The sequence below is a fragment of the Stegostoma tigrinum genome, chromosome 1 (genome assembly GCF_030684315.1).
Source record: "Stegostoma tigrinum isolate sSteTig4 chromosome 1, sSteTig4.hap1, whole genome shotgun sequence".
NCBI lineage: Eukaryota > Metazoa > Chordata > Chondrichthyes > Orectolobiformes > Stegostomatidae > Stegostoma > Stegostoma tigrinum.
Window position 1 is genome coordinate 54,391,403 of NC_081354.1, and position 21,402 is coordinate 54,412,804.

The 21,402-nt window shown below is 41.4% G+C and overlaps 1 protein-coding gene across 2 annotated transcripts in view; it reads right to left on the reverse strand.

Moving 5' to 3' along the window:
* LOC125459538 (calcium uniporter protein, mitochondrial-like) overlaps positions 1–21,402 on the reverse strand; it is a 122,679-nt gene that overhangs the window by 13,248 nt on the left and 88,029 nt on the right. For both annotated transcript variants that reach the window (XM_048546104.2, XM_048546096.2), the window contains exons 2-4: positions 17,156–17,231; positions 11,034–11,204; positions 9,531–9,635 (exon numbers count right to left, since the gene is read on the reverse strand). In XM_048546104.2, the coding sequence (XP_048402061.1) occupies positions 9,531–9,635; positions 11,034–11,204; positions 17,156–17,231 (352 nt within the window). The remainder of the gene's footprint in view (positions 1–9,530; positions 9,636–11,033; positions 11,205–17,155; positions 17,232–21,402) is intronic.

Below are 21,402 nucleotides of genomic sequence, written 5' to 3' on the forward strand. Positions count from 1 at the left end.
TGACATAGAACATAGAACATAGAACATAGAACATAGAACATAGAACATAGAACACTACAGCGCAGTACAGGCCCTTCAGACCTCGATGTTGTGCCGACCTGTGAAACCAAACTGAAGCCCATCTAACCTACACTATTCCATTATTTTCCATATGTTTATCCAATGACCATTTAAACGCCCTTAAACTTGGCAAGTCTACTACTGTTGCAGGCAGGACATTCCATGCCCTTACTACTCTGAGTAAAGAACCTACCTCTGACATCTGTCCTATATCTATCACCCCTCAATTTAAAGCTACGTCCCCTCGTGCTAGCCATCTCCATCCAAGGAAAAAGGCTCTCACTGTCCACCCTATCTAATCCTCTGATCATCTTGTATGTCTCCATTAGGTCACCTCTTAACCTTCTTCTCTCTAACGAAAACAGCCTCAAGTCCCTCAGCCTTTCCTCGTAAGACCTTCCCTTCATACCAGGCAACATGTAAGATTTCAAGTTATTACTGTATATTAAAACATCCCAAAAAACATGGCAAATGCAGGGATGTTGACTATGCACAGCAATTTTATTAATACTGATTAAGAGATAAATGCTGCCTATGACAGCTCTCCCTTTCCATTAATAATAGGGTACTTTACATCCATTTGAAAAGGACACAGACATCGCTTTGGTTTAATGTCTCAATCAAAAGACCAACGATGCAGTACTCAGTACCACACAATGCTTTCGGCCTGAATTATGTGATCATGTTTCTTGCTGATAGGGCTGACAGTGCTCTCAGTGAAGCACGCCGGATATAACCTCCCTCTTGCAAAGGAAACCCGTGGTACCTCACACAATAGTCAGAACTAAACATCAAGATGTAGAAACAGTTTGGGTGGAGATAGGGAATAGCAAATCTAAGAAGTTAGAGAGTGGGATCCCTAACAGCAACAGCGAGAGAAGCAGAAGACATAATGGGGTTTGTGGGAAAAGCACAGTGAGAATTATGGGTAATTTTATGTGTATTTAGACTTGTTGAATTAAATCAGCAAGAGGACCTTAGAAGATGAGTCCTTAGACTGTTCTTGGGACAGTTTCTTAAAATAACGCATTCTACAGCAGGCTCTTCTAGACCTCGTGTGTACAATGAGGCAGGATAATTCAATGATGTCTTGTTAAAGGCCCCAGCTAGCAGTGACTACATGAAAGAGTTTCACTTTCAATTGAAGGAAGAAAAAAAGTGGGTTGAAGACAAGTGTTTTAAACTTACGTCAGGGTAATAATGAGGTGTGAGGAGAGAGTCGGCTAACGTGAGCTGGAAATTGAAGTAAGGCAGTAGAGAAACAGTGAAAATCACTTTAGGAGATATCTCAACATCAACAAAGATGTATTCCACTGAGAAAGAAAGACCTAAAGAAAAAGATCCATTATTTGTGGCTAAGTTAAAGATAATATAAAATTGGAAAAAAAAGCATGTAATTCCACAGAGTAGTGGCAACTCAGAAGTTTATACAGAGGACAAAATCAAGCACCATAGTATTGCGCTTGTATTAAAGACTAGGAGAGATACAATGTGTGCTTTTCAAACAATTGAAATTAATTCAAAGTTTGAGATCACAATTTGCCCACAGGAGTGTGGGGTGCCAAACAGTGAAACAGGAGTGAAGTGCTGAATGGGAGAGCAGGACTCTGAGTGAAGCAGCAAGTGACGGCACAGAACGTCAGAGTGAAGTGATGAGCGGGATATGGAACGGAGCTGCACATGGAGTGAGGATGATGAGGGTATTTTGAGCCTCAGTGGAACTACTCATGCACATGTAGGTGGAGTCGGCTATTCTGACATCCTACGCCAGGACACAGTCAGATGCTACTCTTTAAAATTTAAGAGAGAATCAGAGAGTGACAGAAAACTAGCTGGCTATATTTAAACAGATAAATTCTTAGAAGTAAAGGTTGACAAGTCTGTAGGTCCTGATGGGACTTCATCCTAGGGTGTCAGGGGCTGCTGAGATAATAGATGCATTGGTTTTAAATTTACAAAATTCCCTGGATTTCAGAAAGGTGCCAACAGATTGGAAAGTAACTGATGTGATATTTCTATTCAAGTGGGAGACCCAACACCTATCATTGGGGAAAATGCAAGGACCTATTCTTAAGCAGTTGGGCACTTCAAAAGCTCCTAATGCTGTCAGACAGAGTCAACATGGTTTTGTGACAGGCAAGTCTGAGTAGTTCTTTCGAAGTCATTAGGAGTGTAACAACCAACAAACTGCAAACATAATGGGAATCCGTTGTGGTATATTTGGATTCACAAAAAGTGTTTGACAAGTTACTGCAGAAAATAAAAACTTATGGTGTGGGTGATAACTTATTTTTGTGGATAGATGGGTCAGCTAACAGGAAGCATTCAGCAGAGATTAAAAAAGGTCGTTTTCAGGTTTGCAAAATGTAACCTACGGAGTGTCTCAGGGATTATTGTGATTAATCAACGCCAATGAGCTCCTGATCTCATTACAGCCTTAGTTCAGACATGGACAATAAGAGCTGAATTTCCAGAGGGGAGAGGAGAGTGACAGCAAGGCCGCATTTGACCAAGCGTGGCATCAAGGAGCCCTAGCAGAACTGGAATCAATGATATCAAGGGACAAATTCTGCGCTGGTTTGAGTCACACCTAACGCATAGGAAGATGGTTGTTGTTGTTGGAGGTCAGTTACCTCAGCTCCAGGACATGTCTGGAGTTCTTCAGGGTAGAATATTGCTAATCAAGCTATACAGAGATGTTATTACAAACCGCTGGAATAGGGAATACTCGAACCAGGTCTCCTGGTTCAGAGGTTGGGACACTCCCACTGCATCACTAAAGCCCAGCTCCACAGAATCATGTCCCAGGACCAACTATCTTCAGCTTCTTCAAAGACCTTCCCTCTATCATAAGGTCAGAAGTGGAGATGTCCTCCAAGTAAATGCACAATGTTCAGCACCATTTGTGGCTCCTCAGATGCTCCTCAGTCCGTGTTCAAACACAGCAAGAACTGGACAATATCCAGGATAGGGATGAAAAGTGGAAAATAACATTCACGCCACACAAGTGCCAGGCAATGACCATCTCCAACAACTGACAATTTATTAATTACCCACAATATTCCATGGGATTACCAACACTGAATTCCCTACTAAAAACCATTCTGGAACTTACCACTGACCAGAAACTGAACAGAACTAGCCATGAAATTCTTGTGACAACAACAGCAGGTCAGAGGCTAGGAATACTGCAGTAAATAACTCACTTCCTGTCTTCTCAAAGTCTGACCACCATCTAAAAGGCCCGAGTCAAGAGTATGATGGAATACCACCCCCCCCCCCAACTTGCCTGAATTGGTGCCATTCCAACAACACTCAAGAGGCTTGACACCTTCCAGGACTAAGCAGCCCAATTGATTGGCACCACATCCCCATGCATCCACTCCCTCCACCACTGATGCTCAGTAGTATGCACTATTTACAAGATGCACTGCAAAAGTTCACCAAACACCTTTAGGCAGCATCTTCCAACCTAAGATCACTTCAATCTAGAAAGACAAGAGTAGCAGATACCTGGGAATGCCATCTGCAACAAGCCATCCACCATCCTGAAATATGGAAATACATCACTTCTCTTTCACTGTTGCTGTATCAAAATCCTGGAACTCTGACCCTGACAGCATTGTGGTCTACCTACAGGACCTGGACTGCAGCGGTTCAAGCAGGCAGATCGCTACCACCTTCTCAAGGTGAGTTAGTGACGGGCATTAAATGTCAGACTAGCCAGTGACACCCACATCCAATTGATAAAAGAACACCCTCAACTATTTACAAACTCTATCATTGTCTTCAATAGAATAAAATGACTAAACATATGGTTGCTAACTGTGTTGACGGCACTAAAAAAAAGTAGATTGGGCAAATGAATTCTGAAGAGTTCAGAGCCTAGCTTTGCAGATTCCGCAAATAAATGGGCAAAATACTTTGGCAAAAGAATGGGAAAAACAAACTTATTATTTAAATAGAGTGAGATCACAGAATTTTCAGTACAGACGTATCCGGGTTTCCAGATACAAGGATGACAAAACAGTAGATGCAAGTGAGTAAGGCAGCAAATTCCATATTGTTGTTTATTGCATGGGGAATAGAATCATAAAACAATGGAATTTTGCTATTGTTGTACAGGGTGACCACATTTGGAGCAATGTGTACAGTTTTGGTGGTCTTATTTAAGAAATGATGTAATTGCATTAGAGACCTTGCAGAGGAATCACTCAACTGATTCCCATATGAAGTCATTAACTAATGACGAAATGTTAGTCCAGTTGGGCCTGTATCCCTTGGAGTTTATAAGAATGACAGTGGAGCTTATTGACAGAGTAGATGATGACAGAATCTTGCACCCTACATGAGACATGAAAACTAGGGGCTACGGTTTAAATATAAAGGCTCTCCCATTCTACATAGATATGGGGAGAATTATTTTCTTTCAGAAATGCAATAGTTTGTGGAATTCTCTTTTCTAGAAAGCATTGGAGGCAGGGTCACTGGAACATTTTTAAGGCGGAGTTAGATATAAGTTATACTGACGAGGGAGTCGGAAGGTTAGGGATAAACAGGAAAATGGAGCACAAAATCAGATCTGTTATGAATTTATTGAATGATGGACAAGTATAAGGGACCAAATGGCATGATCCTGCACCTAATTCATACGTTTTGTGCAGTAACTGCCAACAATTACGCATCTTTATGTTAAAGAGTTAAGCTGTACTGATGAAGATTGAATGTTGTAGTATATGGTATTGTCACCACAAATCAGTTTCTTATACTGCTACTGCTGAAAGAACATTTCAAAATAGCCTCAAGCTTAAACATATTACTAGCCTTTTACCTCAAAGACAAAGGGCTAAATTTTACCAAAGATCAGCTAAGTGTCAATTTTGGTGTGTTTCAAGGAGGGTTTCTCTGCATGAAGCTCAGCAGGTTTCCTTGTATTATCCTCTTAAACACACCTTATTACCTGTGCACCACCTCTCCATGTATTCTCCCACTTACCAAAGGCAGAAACACTTGGAATCTTTGGCACGAGCACCATCTTTGAAGCCCACCTGCTCACTCAATTAAGCAGAGCTGCCCTTCGCTGTGCCCGTAGTGTGAGGGCAACCAAAATACTTCTCAGTACACACGCATGTTGATGCATCATTTGCTATTTAAGAACCAAGCTGACCCATTCTCCGCCTCATCCCACCTCCAGCACTCCCTAAAGGAATACTGTTCTTTCGCCAATGCGCAATGCTGCCCAACATCCTCTAATTGTCTAATGTGAGGCCATCACATACTGGACAGCTTTCCAGTGGTTCAAATCATTCATTTTTGTTCAGCAACTGCAAGTTATTTAAATAAAAAACACAGACAAAAGCTGTATTTGCTTCTGGGAACTGACAGAGATTGCTGGTCTTTCGAGCACAAACAAATTGCCAATCAAGTGACCACTGCCCCCAGCTCACATCTACTGGAACAAACTGTTGATTTTGCCCTGTCTGATTGTCGTGTTCGACAACCTTAATGTCCTCATCTTCCTCCTTGGAGGATTGCTGCTGCACTTGCAGCTCTTCAGAGTCCATCACATCCCCCTCTCTGCCTGCAGGACACAGAATATTGCAGCACACTGTCCACAGTAAACTGCAAGGCCCACTACACACAATGTAAACATCAGAATCTCACCTCTAACAGACCTACTGTCTGCTCTGTGGTGGCCCTGTTGGAAGAATGAATTGCATTGCCTCTACACTTAGCCTCAGTCATGTAACAGAAGCATTTAGTAGGGATTCTTAAAAACAAGGGAGTTGTAGATAGTTGCTCCTCAGACACTAAATGGAGGAACTTCTACAGTGATGTCTTGGGCTCAGATGAATGGGTTCCAATATTCCATCTTCCTTTGTGCTGTGTATGACTCTAGCCAGTCGAGAATTATCCCCCAAGTTCACATTAACTCAGTTTTGCTCCATGATTTCCCACTTGGTCAAATGCAGACTTGCTGTCGAGGGCAGTCACCCTTACTTCACCTTTGGAATTCAGCTCTTTTGTCTCTGTTGGGACCAAGGCTATAATGAGGTCAGGAACTGTATTAGGGAGGGGTTAGGCAACGAAAGGGGTTGAAACTAAAGGAGAGAATTTCATCGTGAAATACTAGCTTCCACTTTAATTTGCAGCCTTTGCAACAATATAAATTCCCAAAAAACAAACTTTAAAACATGGCTTGCAACACATCTAGGCCAGAAATTATGTTTTAAGAAAATTGGCATCAGGATCTAAGTTGGATAAAACATTTTTGAGATGCTGCCAACAACATAGCCACAGGGAGTTTAAAACTATTCATGCGTGTGCACTACTTAAAGTTACACGATCAGAATATGTGGTAATAGCACATTTCTATCATGTAGCAAGACTGAAGCACCCAAACATAGCTTTGTTAAAGTAAACATATTTCCACACTTGCCATCAAATGTCACATGCAGAAAGCTACAGTTTATGATTTGAATAAAATAGCACAAGATGATGGGTGATATGAAGATGCAGCAGCAGCTAGCAAGGGTAAAATACAGGACAGCGCACTGGTATGGGTCTTAAATTTACAATGAAAGAAATTCAAGCTCATCTGAAGATACAGAATGAACCAAATTATAATGGCATCCACTTTAAGATTGATCTGCTGTCAGTCACTAAAATAAATATGAGTAAAGGACCCTGTGTTTTACACATATAAGCTCTAGTTGTAGGAGTGAATGCAGTGTGAGTGGATCATAGAGATGAAATGACAATTCAGGCCTTAGAAGTCTCCAAGAACAATGCACAGCCCTAGAACATTATTTATCGTTTAACTTGTACCATTCCACAACTGGCTTTGGATGATCTTTATACTTTGGGGAAAAGTTTGTATTTTCTTTCGTGCGATGTCCCTTAAAGTCCAAAGAGAAACTAGGGTGATTCTAGCAATTTGTCCTTCTACATCTAGGCAAGCACTTACATGATCACAGATGCTACACAATTAACATAAACAGTAAACAGACACACAAGTTCAATAGTGCAGGTCTTGATACCAAATCAAATTTCTGATAACACCAACCCAGGTCCATAAAGGTAGAAATACATAAAGTTCTGGCTCATTTATGACTGTAACTGGCATGTAATAAAATAGTGTGAAATGATCTTATAATTAGAGCTGGGCCACTAACGAGTGAAATGAGAACACTCTTTAATATAAACGATAGTGGAGGTATAAAACTTTCCCATAAACGGCTGTGGATATTGGATCAATAAAAAGTTTCAGGACTAAGATCAATAAAGTTTTGTCAGGTTAGGTCATCAATGGATATGGAGTAAAGATGCCTAACTACATTGAGGACAGGAGAAAGCAAGAATCGCAATGTAGAGTCAGAGTTAATACAGTGTGGAGGTGGAGGAACACAGCAGGTCAGGCAGCATTAGAGGATCAGGGAAGCCGACATTTTGGGTTTATACCCTTCACCAGCCCTGCCGGCTATTCACCATTCCCTCAAGACCTCGCTCTCACTGAAGACAAATGGTCAGGCCTCAGCAAAGGACTCACCTTTATTCCACTGTGTGCACACATCAATGAATTCTGTGTTTGCCTAGATGTTGAAATCTTTTTCTGCTGCCTCCGTGCCTATTTCTTTGACCGGGAGTCTAACGCACCATCTAATGACCCCTTCTCCCACTTCCAACAAACCTCATCCCTTTGGCACCACCCCACGGCCTCCTACCACCCCCCAAACTCTTCATCTCCAACTGTGACATCAATCGCCTGGGTCTCTCCACCCCTCTCACCCACTCCAACCTTTCCCCCAGGAAACATGCAGCCCTCTGCTCCAACCCAAACCTTGCCATCAAACCTGCAGTGGTGATATGGCACACTGACCTTTACATTGCTGAGGCCATGCGCCAACTCCCTGATGCCTTCTCCTACTGTGCCCTCGACTATGATCTCACCTCTGACCACCCAAACCATCATCTCCCAGACCGTCAATCGCCTCATTGCCTCAGGTGACGTCCCACCCGCAGCCTCCAAACACATCGTTCCCCAACGCCACACCGCCCGCTTCTACCTCCTTCCCAAAATCCACAAACCTGACTGTGTCTGCCTGCTCCTGCCCCACTGAACTCATCTCTTCCTATCTCGACTCCATTTCTCTACCACCCTCCCCAGTTAAGGAACTCCCCACCTACATTCGGGATACTACCCATGTTCTTTACCATCTCCAAAACTTTCAATTCCATGGTCTCCAGCACCTCATCTTCACGATGGACTTCTAGTCTCTCCACACCTGCAACCCCATGCAGATAGCCTAAAGGCCCTCCACTTCTTCCTCCCCTGCAGGTCCAACCAGTTTCCCTCCACTGATACTCTCATCCGCTTAACAGAACTTGACTTACCCTGAACAACTTCTCCTTTAACTCCTCCCACTTCCTACAAACTAAGGGGATGGCAATGGGTGCTCGTACGGATCCGAGCTATGCCTGCCTCTTCGCAGGTTACACAGAACAGACCCTCTTCTGCTGTTACACTAGCAATACCCCTGCTCCCTTCCTCTGCGACATCGATGACTGTATCAGCGCTGCTTCATGCCCCATGAGGAGCTTGAATAGTTCATCAACTTTACTAACACCTTCCACCCCAATCTCAAATTCACCCGGACCATCTCCATTACCTCCCTCCCCTTCCTGGATATCTCTGGTGACCGCTTCAACACCAACATCTACTTCAAACCCACTGATTCCCACAGCTACCTGGACTACCCCTCCACTCACCCAACCTCCTGGAGGAATGCAATCCCTTGCTCCCAATTCCTCTGCCTCCGCCACGTCTGCTCCCAAGTTGGATCTGCATCCCAGATGTCCTCCTAGTTAAAGGATCGTAACATCCCCCCTCCGGTGATCGAAAATGCCCACAACCGCATCTCTTGCGATTCCTGCACTTCTGCCCTCCAATTTCCGACAAAAGTAAAGACAGAATCCCCCTGGGTCCCCACCAACCCTTGCATCCAACTTTTTATATTCTGCCACTTTTGCCGCCATCAAGAAAACACTTCCCTCCCCACCCTTATCTGCCAAAGAGTCCTGGTGAAGGGGGTAAACCCAAAACGTCGATTCTCCTGCTCCTCAGATGCTGCCTGACCCGCTGCATTCCTCCAGCTCCACACTGTGTTGACTTCATTGAATACAGGTGAATGCTCTTCAGAATATCTGGGAACAGCTATGAACACTGTGCCTGACATCCTACCAACCTTATTTATAGTTAGGTTCAGAACATTGCAGTTTATTATGGAGTGAATTAACAGTCACATAACTATGATCAAACGTTTTAAATAACAACGTCTGAGAAACTTCCAGAACACATGCTGGCTTGCTTTTTAAGATTTGGTTGTAAACAGGTTTATGTTCATCAAGATTTTCAAACATCATGAAAGGAAATGATTACCTTGTCCAAGGCACAAAGACATCTTTCTTACCTCTAGATGGGGGCTTTATAAAATACTTTGTTTCATTAATAACCAGTTCAAAGTTCTTTCTTAATAAAATGGTCATCGGTGTTGTGGCTGAAACTCTAGTGCCATCTGCAGGCAAACAAAGGTTAGTTGTAAAGAAAGAGTTTGTAAGTCATCTTTTGCTTCACCCCACCTCCTTATTCCCAGAAATCTGATGTTGAAGGAATATTACCAAGGACAGGAGATATGACTGCGCTGCACGAGCAACATTGACTGACTTGCTGAGGTGTAGTTTTCCCTGACTATATTGAGACCTAATGAAGGCATTTCAGACTTCAACAGGGCAAGTACTTGGTGGCATTCTGTCATTATACTTACATAAAATAAGCCAAGATATACTCTTTTCTATAGCTAAGTATTAACCCAAATTCATTAGGAATGAGGAACTGCACGTTTTGAAGCTTATTACCTGGTTCACAAATGATGTAACATGGTGGCTATTTCCCACTTTAGAGCAAACCAAAGCACACCACCATATTATACTTTCAATGAGCGTGGACTCATAGCAGGATTTATAATTTACACAAATATTATTGACTGCAGGTGTATATCTTTAGATCACTAGGTAATAAGGTGTGACATTTATCTTAGAGATTACAGTATTAAAAATGTTCAATGATTAGGGGCGGCACGGTGGCTCACTGGTTAGCACTGCAGCCTCACAACGCCAGGGACCCAGGTTTGATTCCAACCTCGGGCGACTGTCTCTGTGGAGTTTGCACATTCTCCCTGTGTCTGCATGGGTTTCCTCCGGGTGCTCCGGTTTCCTCCCACAGTCCAAAGATGTGCAGGCTAGGTGGATCGGCCATGCTAAATTGTCCATAGTGTTCAGGGGTGTGTGGGTTATGGGGGATGGGTCTGGGTGGGATGCTCCAAGGGGCGGTGTGGACTTGTTGGGCCGAACAGCCTGTTTCCACATTGTAAGGAATCTAATCTCATCCTGCAGATGGAAAAATTGGATAAAAGGTCAAGTTGCAGTCCCAAAAACATGATTCATTTCTTGAAACTAATGCTAATCCTGTGTTCTGAGCACCAAATGATTTAATTCTGTGATTAATAGTTGTGACGCTAAATCGACGAATATGACAGCAAACAATTAGCATTAGTTATTGTGAATTTCCTGTACTTTTAATTAAATGGTTCTGCATTCATCTCCCACCACCAAATTCCACTCTTCAATTGAGTTGCAAATTGCTAAGTTCACACTTCCCTGTATAGTTTAAGGTGTAGGGGCGTGTGTGTGTGTGTGTGTGTGTGTGTGTGTGTGTGAAGATACTATTTAAATCCAAATTCACAGGTCCAATTATTGCCGGGAGCGTACACCAAACACTAACGTATTTTTTTTGCAACGCCTGTCCACCCCAAAATGAAGCGTGTTTTAGTCATATTGCTGAAAGCCGAATAAGGAAAAGATACTCTATTGGTGCAGTGTAGTGGATGCTTTCAAGCGCACTGAATAACAATCACCTTCTGAAAAGATTGCGGCCCTGCTGATGCCTTGATCCTCACTTTTCAAGTCCTGAAGAAGATCACCAACATTCATCGAAAGTGGCTTCACCAGAAACTGGCAGCGCTCGTTTCTGGAGGGAAGTGTGACTGAGATGACCGGAAATCCATGCTTGTATTCAACAACAGCCTCTAGAAGATGATGGAAGAGTTCGATCATCAGTATTACTTCAACTGCCAAAGAAACAGACTTTTTAAATGCCCCATACCTTGCCGTCAACTTTTTAATTGAATAGTTGGCCCCCAAGTTTTGTAAAACTCCGAGTTTATTCATCAGTATTTTATAAGAAGCTTCAGGACCTTTTCGACTCTCACTGAAAAGAGGGATGATCAGAATTATTTACTCAGCTTAATTGGATGGTGGGACCTGATGGATTTTAAAAGCATTTAACCAATTGTTATAACAATGCTATGCTTCCTGTATCAGAAGACCTAAAGTAAGGCCATTTTCAACTGGTCATCTATTGCCAGGCTCGATCAACTTCTTTTGTATCTTTCTTCAAAATTGGATCATTTAACCTTGCCAGTGAAACTTACCCTGGAAGAGGATAGGTTATGCCAGTATAAACTGGCACAGTCTAATTACTAATCCATGCCTGATTTAAAACAAAACACATCTTAAATAGGACTGAAAAGGAATAAAGCGTTTGGTGAGGTTGGCGACTTGTTGGCCGAGTTGGCTTGTTCTTGTTCAGATGTGCTGGTTTGCTGCTAGTGATTGTTTGACATGACGAACTCTCCTTAATATCAGTACATTCAGACAACAAAGGCCATCAGTTTAACTGGGACAAAGTAACCATAGTAGCCCAAACCAGGCATAGGCACACACGGGAATTCCTAGAGGCATGGTTCTCCACCTGTAATGCAATCAACAAACATATAGAATTGCACCCCGTACTCAAACCCATACACCTCAAAACTGGAAATGACACTTGTCACCATAACAAACCGGACAGTCTAAATTCCAAGCGGAGTAGAATAACATCGCTTCACCAGAGGCTCCACTGATGATATCAACTAACATGGTGACAAAATGTCTGAACGAGACCAAGCCAGCTCGGCGAGCAAGTCAACAATCTCATCCACAACCTGAGCTACAGATCTTTGCCAAAATGTTAAAGGGTTTGGTGGCAGAACATCTACAGCCCGGAGGGAAATGGGGAAACTTTCCACAGTCAAGCTTGTTTATATAAGCAAACATCCATTATTTTAAACATTTGCTAACCAATTCTGAAACTTTTTACTTTGAGCTTGAAGAATTCATTGTGACATTTTGCTCTTGTATAATCATGCAGCAATTGCAGAATAGAAGATAATTTGATCCTACCTGCTTTATGTGGCTTCCTACAAAAAACAACTCAGTTAGTCTTATTTCACAGCAGCTCTACAAATATTTTCTTCTTCAGATGACCACTCAACTCCACTTTAAAAAGTAACACACCTGGTATTAACTCAAACATTAACTTGAGAGATTTTTCAGAACTGCTCACAGGCAAGATAGTGAAGTTGGGAACTTAGTGTTGATCGCTAAAGGATATTAGCGAACCAGATTACTTAGACTCTTAACTCCAGGTTTTTACTGAATTCAATTTCCACATATTGCCATTGTGGGATTCGAATCACAGGTCCCCAGTACATTACTTGGGCCTCTAGATTAATAGTCTAATGATAATACTATAAGGCCATTGCTTCCGTGTAAATTCTGGAATATTCTATCTCTGCCACATTTGAGGTGGGGGTAGATTTTTCTTTCAAATGGTTGCCTCAATGATTGAGGGCACTTTGTGAGGTGTACTTTGAATCCTGATGTACATACTGATAATCTCAATTTGAATGGTCCAGGTTACAGAGTCAAAACACCTCGTGTGAGACTACATATTTACAGTTCAGTGTGGAATTAACTTATGTCAGTCAGTGTTAACATGTTGTCTATCTCACAGGAAGCAATCTGAGGTTAAATCATTTTGGAGCAATATAATATCATAGCCTGTACATGATTAAAGAGGGATAGGTCTTCTATGTTTTAATGCTTTGGAAAAATATGCTTGCTTTAAATTGTCTGCCTGAGTAACTTTTGATTGGGTTACACCACAATGGTGTAGCTGCATCTAGTCCTTTAGTAGGAATTGTACCATTGGGCTAAACACCTTCAAACCTTTTAGTTTTCTTACAGAATTACATGAAAGACTGAAAGTGTATCAGTTAATTCAAGTGAAGTCTGACTAAAATAATAAATACTCAACTGAAATAACTATGTTTAGGTTGCTATTCGAAGATTGATTGAGACACTGGACGCACACTACTCAATTCACAGACTTCACAAGTGAAATGCCAGAATGATGCAGAAGTGGTGGAATCCAGGCCCCCAACCCGTCATCTTTTACAGCTCTATAACCCTGCCTTCCACCCATCAGTACCAGGCTGGATTCCGTGTTGGTTTAAAGATAAGCAGGGGCTGATAATCAGACAGACATATGATAAAACATTGCAATTCCAGGGAGGGCTGGATTCATGTTCTCAGATTGGAGCAGTGTACCAATTGCAGAAGGGGCTGTCACTAATTTTATATGAGGTCCTATAAATGGCAACGTTGTTTCAGGATGCTGGTGGGATGCATGATAGGGAAGTGAATTAGGTCAATAACTGTGTTGTGATTGGCAATTTATCTAGAGCTTTATTAATAATATTTGTAATTCTTGGGTCAATTTCAGATTTGCATACAAAAACATATAACTCAGATGGAATTACTGAACAAATTCCAGTATTATTTATTAATTGAATAGTTTAGTTCAAATGAAACAGGAGGAACAGAAATACAGTGTATTTCTCAAATGGTGGAAGACTGGCACTGTCAATGTCCAAACGGACATGGGTGTCCCGGTTTGTAAGTCACAGAAAGCCAGAATGCAGGCCAGAAGTAATTTGGAAGGTGAACAGTATGTTCGTCTTTATTGCAAGAAGATTTGCAGAGAGGAACATAGATCTGCTTCAATTATACAGTACATAGATGAGACCATACCTGGAATATTGTGCGCAGTTCACTAGAAGGATTAAATTTGCCACAGATGGAAAGTAGTAGCAATTCACCAAACTGATTCCTGGGTGACGGGATCGTTCTACTGGGAGAGACTGAGGAGAGTGTACCTGTACTCTCTGGAGTTTAGAAGAATGAGAGGTAATCCCAAAGAAACTTCCAAAAGTCTTGAAGGGCTAGACACAGTAGATGCAGAAAGAGAGTTTCCATTGACTGTAGAGTCTGGTGCCACAAGACAGAATCCCACAATAAGTAGTAACCCTTTTGGGAGCGAGATGAGGAGGAAGCTCTTCACTCAGAGGGTGATGACTCTCTAAAATTCACTGACCCTGAGAGCTGCAGAACCTCAGTCATTAAGTAAGTTCAAGACAGAGACTGATAAATTTCTAGTTACTGATAACATCAAGGAATGTGGAAATGGTATGGGAATATGGCATTGAAGTAAGTGTTCAGCCATGATCTAGAATGGCAGAGCAGAATTGAGGGGTTGAACGGCCTATTCCTGCTCCTAGGTTTCAATGAAATTGGAATTGATAATGCATAAAGCTGTTTTATCACAGAATTTAAAATGTTAATCAAATCTAGTTAAGAGTATGTTCCAACAGGTGAGATGAAAGAGATGGACCCATGACACAGCTTGAAGTACAGGAAACATTTTATTCACCCCCACCCTCAGGACCAGGAGCGCGCAGATTAATCAAATATTCCGGATAATCAAGTGGTCTACATAATCAATGTAAAAAACCCACACTAAATAATAGAAATGCATTGCAGGGGTTATACACATCACTATCACACTTCATTTATACCTTAAATCACTTAAATAATAATGTAGCTTTGCCTTAAATAAAACTTACCAGCACCCTCAACTGACCACTCAGACATCATAGAGACTGTAATAATACAGTAAAGTTTCTGGTATTCCAGTTCTATCACTTTTGCCAGATTATTGAGACTGCCAGTTAAACCAAGTTTGCTGAACTTTGAATCATCATTGGAATACTTTAGGCCAGCTTTGGTTTAATTTCCCCTTTTCGGAGTTACTTTCATGCCTTTCTCTCTTAACTCTCAGAGTTTCCAATTCTTCAGGTGGGCCAAAAGCACTCATTCATCCTTTTTCACTCATTTTCCTACACTGCTTTCCAAATCCCATTCTCAGGCAAACTGCTTCTGCTCCACAAGTCTTGTTTTGTTTGCAGTAGAACTGTTTTTGGGTGTGAGGTTTGCATTGTGCAAGTGGCCAGGTGAAAGGACATTGTTTGGGGAGGAGGGGTCAGTGACTGGCTTGGGGCCTACAACATCCATCTACATTGCTTGTACTTCCTGGAGTAATAAAGTGAGGATAAACCTTCCAGTTTAAGTTTAACTGCCTGGCACAAGTGTAGTTACAGTAAAACATTTACTTGTAGTGAATTGTTTAAAGTTCCTTTTGCAACTAAACTGAAATGCAAGAATAAACACACTAGAATGTACAGGTAATTAAAAGATAGTGAACAAGCACAGAAAATAATCAAATGGCTGAAAGAATACTGGCCTTTATATTTATAGAAGTAGAATGCAGGAAGATGGAAATCAAGCTTCTGCATTCCTGTACAGTTTGTTTTTCCCTTTGGGAGAAAGTGGGCAAGTGTTGAGACAATTAGAAGGTGGGTTATTCATCGCTCTGAGCCGATTCATGAAATCGCCCTTCTGTGAACAGCCAGTCTTGAAGTGGGACCTGAACCTAGAGTCTCTGGTTCAAAAGTAGAGACAACGCACTGCACCACAAAACCAGCACCATAAATTGAAGGAAGTGCAATTTAGATTTACCCAAATATCTGGACTCAAAATGTCAAATTGATGAGATGTTACAGGAACTTGGGTGGTATTATCTTGCAGTTCAGAAGCTCAAGTGGAGATTAGATTCCCTACAGTGTGGAAACAGGCCCTTCGGTCCAACAAGTCCACACTGCCCCTTGAAACATCCCACCCAGACCCAGACCCATCCCCCTATAACCCACACACCCCTGAACACTACGGGCAATTTAGCATGGCCAATCTACTTTGGACTGTGGGAAGAAACCCACGCAGACACGGGAAGAATGTGCAAACTCCACACAGACAGTCACCCGAGGCTGGAATCGAACCTGGGTCCATCGAGCTGTGAGGCTGCAGTGCTAACCACTGAGCCACCGTGCCGCCCCTCAAAATGACCAAAATTGTCAAGATATTATAAAGGAAAAATAAAGAGAACAAGAGAAAGTACTTTGACCATTTAATGGAGTACAGAATGTAAAGGCAGACTTAAAATGATCTTTCAGAAACAAAACTTAAAAAAACTTAAAAAAAACTTCTAGAACTTTCATTCACAGACGATCATTGATGTTTAATCCATTGTCAATTCTAAATCAGAGATTCAGTGATTGTCCAAAATCAAAGGTTCTGTACATTGGAAATTAGCCACAATCGCTTTGAATGGCAAGTAAAACAGGAGGCAGGACTACAATGAATTAATCGTACTCCTGTGTTCCAAGTCTTGCATTCACAAAGTATCTCATCTTAAAACACCTTACATCCAGCAAGACACTTCTAAATACAGCCAGTTGTGTCGTGTAGGGACTGTGACAGATAATTTCCGGTCAGCAAGTTTCAACCACCAAGCTGACAGTGGCCAGGTAATCTCGGTTAGTAATGTCAATTTAAGCACAAATATTTGCCTGAACACCGGGGATGACTTACCTCTTCTTCTTATAAATCATGCCATTGGATCTTTCATGTACACAGGAAGGGCAGGTGGCTCTTTGTTTAATCTCTCATTAAAGTGATAGAGCCTCAGACAGTGCAACACTCCCTCAGTATTACACAGGAGTTGCAACCGGTTATGGTTAAATCCTGAAGAATGATTTAAATCCATCAGCTATAACGCAGGGATGGAGGTACTACCACAATTGACAGTACTGAAAACAATCTAGTTAAACATTTGGAGGTGATTTACTTTGCACCATCACATGTTAATCATTAGCAAAGTACAGCTCATTAAAATGATCAAAATATTACAACACAGACTTACCATCAGATGACACCACGGTGCTGTAAAAGGTCATTCCATATGGTCTTAAATCGAAAAGTTGTTCAGGTCCACTTTTCTGTGGAACATAATAGATACCCTGTATGAGTACCTTTATAACTTATTCAAAATGAGAACATAAACTTTCAGCTGTTAGATTCAAAGTGGACATTTCATATTTTATGACGGCAAACTAAGTTATAAGTGTTTGCCCGGGTCAGGACTGTTGGTCTTACACAGAAATGAAAAGCGTTGGGGCCAACAATGTAAAAATATCAACTGGGTGGAGAAATCTAGCTAGACTGTTGTCAACGTGTTCTCCTTTGGCAACCTCTGTTTTAACCAGAAGGGCCTTTTAAGAAAAAATATTGTCCAAAAAGAAAAAAAATATGGAGAACAGCAAGACAAAAATGTACTTTTTCCTAAAACAGACTCCTGGCAAATTGCAAAGTGTTTCTGCTAGAATATATAATCTGTAGGAAACAAAAAGGTCAAAATTAAAATACACTAAACTGAATATTTTGTTTTACATTACTTAAAATTATAATTTGTCACAAGAGTATCTTAAAAGCAAACTTTGACACAAGGTGCACATATTTTTTTGACAATGGATTCGTGTGATTAAAAAAGAAGTCTAATAGAATAGAGCAATACAACTCAAGCATATTAGAAACAATAATGGCTATAACTGTAAAACCTTGAACCAAAAGGCACCATCTGTAACCATTGCACAGATTCCATTACAGCAAGCTTGTTAAAAAAAAGCCATCATCGTGCGTGACAAAGTGATTTGAAATTCTCAAGTGTCTAAAACTGTGAAGTGTAGCAGAGCAATTAGCCTTTCATCCCCACAATAAAAACAAGGCTCTTAGCCTTTCTTAACTTTTTTTTTGAAAAAGAATGATTTTCCGGTTAATGCAGTCCCACCAGAAAACATTGGGAGCCACAGATAGAATTTTAAAGAAGTGTTTGAGGTACTGAAGCTGCAAATTGCAGACTGCGATTCTTACACCTTCAGCTGGGGATGAAGGCTGAAGTAAAAGTAAAATATATCTAGAAACAAGCGGTACAACCACAGAGAATTCACATACTTAGAATACTTGATGAACTAAGAATTTGTAAAAGCTCATATGCAGCCACTTTTTAATTTATGAGTGTTTAAATTAAAAAAAAAGAGCAGCAAAGCTTTATATTTTAAGCAAGTTTTAAAGGATCAGTTTATTAAGCAACTACTGTTGACTGATATTCAATTAGAAAGATGTAAAGTTATAGCTAAACTGCCTACACACACTTTTAAATTCAATGAAGATAAATGGTATTCGTGAAGATGAAACTGAGCTCAGTCTCAGAGATGATCGCAGGCCTGGTTTGCTTGAAGATTCTCTTTCTGAAGTGAAAAGGGGTTGAGCTTTGCAGTCAGATTCAGCAGCTGCACTGGTTTCTGTAGTTGAATAGTTCAAGGTTGCTGTCATGGGTTGACTTAAAGCAGAACAGGTCCTGGGAGGGTGGGAGAGGGTGAGTAACAGCTTTCTTTGATGGCTTTGCAGGCTCTTGGGGTGGGGGGAAATCAGTTAGCTGGGCAGCTGGTTTGAGATGCAGTATGTTGCTCACAGTGCAGGTTCAATTCCCTTATCGGCTGAGATTGCCATGGAGGTCCCTACCTTCTCAACCTCAGCCCTCAGCTGAGGTGTAGTGAACCTCAGGTTAAACTCACCTCCAGTGGTGTCTCACTAATGACAGAGCAGCCTGATGGTCCCCTTAGTCTGTGGCAACTGGCACTGACACTTCAGTGCAGGACATTGCTCATGGTAGCTGGCTTTTTCTTCCAGATGCCTTCCTCTGTCTCTGTTGTCAGCGTTAGTCACTCATGATGGAGTGTAGCTGTACTGGAACAGCTTGGCTAGGGGAGCAGTAAGTACCAAAGCACAGGAATTTAGAACAAATGCCGGAATACTGTCCGGCCTAATCTAAAGGAGGAGCAAGCGAGAGCCTCTTATTTACACACAAAGGAAGAATACCCATCAGCTGTTGAAAAACAAAAAACAGCAAATTTGTAACTTAGCAATCAGCTCAGAAAGTACTCTGTGATGACAGACACTGTCTACTATATAGACAACTCATGCCTCACACCCAAGTTAAAACTACAGTGATGAAGGATATTTTCTAACCAATCTGCTCAGAGATGTTATTCCATACCACTGAAGTAGATGGGACTTGAACCCAGGCCTCCTAGCTCAGATGTACAGATACTACCACAATGCCACAAATGTCCTTGGGTACTACACTGATTAACACTTATTCAGACTATCACTTTCAAATGATAGATGCTGCCGCCAGTCAACCATACGTTTTCCCTGTTTTCTACTCTTCAGCCAATTTCCTGGAGTTTGAGTTTAACTGGCAACAACAATTTGATTGAAGACAGCAAGGTGTGGAGCTGGATGAACACAGCAGGCCAAGCAGCAGAGGAGCAGGAAAGCTGACGTTTCGGGCCTAGACCCTTCTTCAGAATTGGCCGAGGTGCTCAGAAATTGCTACAAAGTTTAATTGTTATACATGATGTGGATTCAAAAATCCTGTGCAAAATGGTCAAATTTGCAGCAGTTACCAAATTAGAAGAGGCAGTTCAGAAAGGCCAGAAGATGGAAGGATTTTATACATAAGTGGGCAGAACAACAATGGCTAGAACTCAAAGCAGACTGGTGTAAACCACTTTTGCACTGGAGAAAAAAAGATAAAATTCAGCATAATGGCATTTAAATGTCACAAAGCAAAAATTGCTTTCAATTCTGGTCGCCACATGACAGGAAGGATGTGGAGGTTTTTGAGAGGGTGCAGAAGTAGTTTACCAGGATGTTGCCTGAATTAGAGACTATGAGCTATAAGGAGGGGCTAGATTTGGCTAGGCTGTTTTCACTGGAGCAACAGTGGCTGTGGGGAACCTTAATAGAAGTCTATATAATTACGAGGTGCATGGATAAGGTCAACAGTCAGAATCTTTTTCCTCGAGTTGAAATGTCTAATACTAAAGGATATGCATTTAAGGTGAGAGGGTTAGTTCAGAGGAAATGTGAGGGGCAGGTTTTTTGTTACAAAGAGTGGTAGGAGTGTGGAATGCATTGCCAAGGGGTGGTGGTGGTGGCAGATACCATGGGGGCATTTAAGCGACTTTTACATCAGCCCATGTATTTTCAAGGAATGGAGGGATGTGGACCAACGGCAGGCAAAAGGGATTAATTCAAGTTGGCATCATGTTTGGCACAAATTCATGGGCCGAAGGGCCTAGTCCTGTGCTAACAAAGTGTGGAGCTGGATGAACAGAGCAGGCCAGGCAGCATCTTTTTATGTTTTATATAAATAACCAAGAACTGAGCTAAATGAGTCCTGGCTTATTTGACAAGCAACACATTTGACCAATGCGGACCAGCAAACAGTAGGCCTGTAGAATATGACGAAGAGAAAATGGTCAAACTATATCATACACTGGTCACCACCATACCTGAAGTACTAGGCATCAGGCCACCAGGACAGTGGAGTGCTGCAGCTATTTCACCAAACTGTCACAGGCTAAATCCTTAGGACAAATGCCTGAACAATGAGGGAATACAGGAGGAACTCCAGCTTTTTTTAAAATCCCAGAAGTGAGATATTACATTCTGAGATATTACCTTCTCCAGATAAAGTAGTTAATATTCCAAATTTACAATTTTTCATTCCTTTGCTTGTAACACAGGCAGAACGCAGTTCAAATTAGTAAAAGGTGAATTTAAAATAAATAAATAATTCCTCAGAGATTCACACATAGGATGTACACCAACCGTAGTGCAATAGATATTCAGTTTTTGGAACAGTCAAAGGGGTTAGTCTCTCCGAGGAAAATGGAAGTGCCAGTCAGTTATTGGACACCTGGAACGATTCTTATGTTAGGCAGTGTTTGACAAGATTTAATAGAATTATTGTTATAGGAGACAGGGTATAGACAGACAATTCTGTGACAGTGAGCATAAATTTAACACAGTTTGTTGCAATTTCCAGGAACCTTGCTTTTGTTCATAGTGTGTTGCTTTCCTGGTGCTAACATTAAGGATGTTTCTACACGTTTCAAGCATATTGTTAAAAGGTGATATTGAGAAGCCAGAAATTATTGTACACATTGGTAAGAATGACATTTTTAGGGAAAAGATTAAAGCAGTTCAGAGTGATTTTAAGAGGTTAGGTACAGGATTAAAAAAAAACTTATAAGTAGTAAT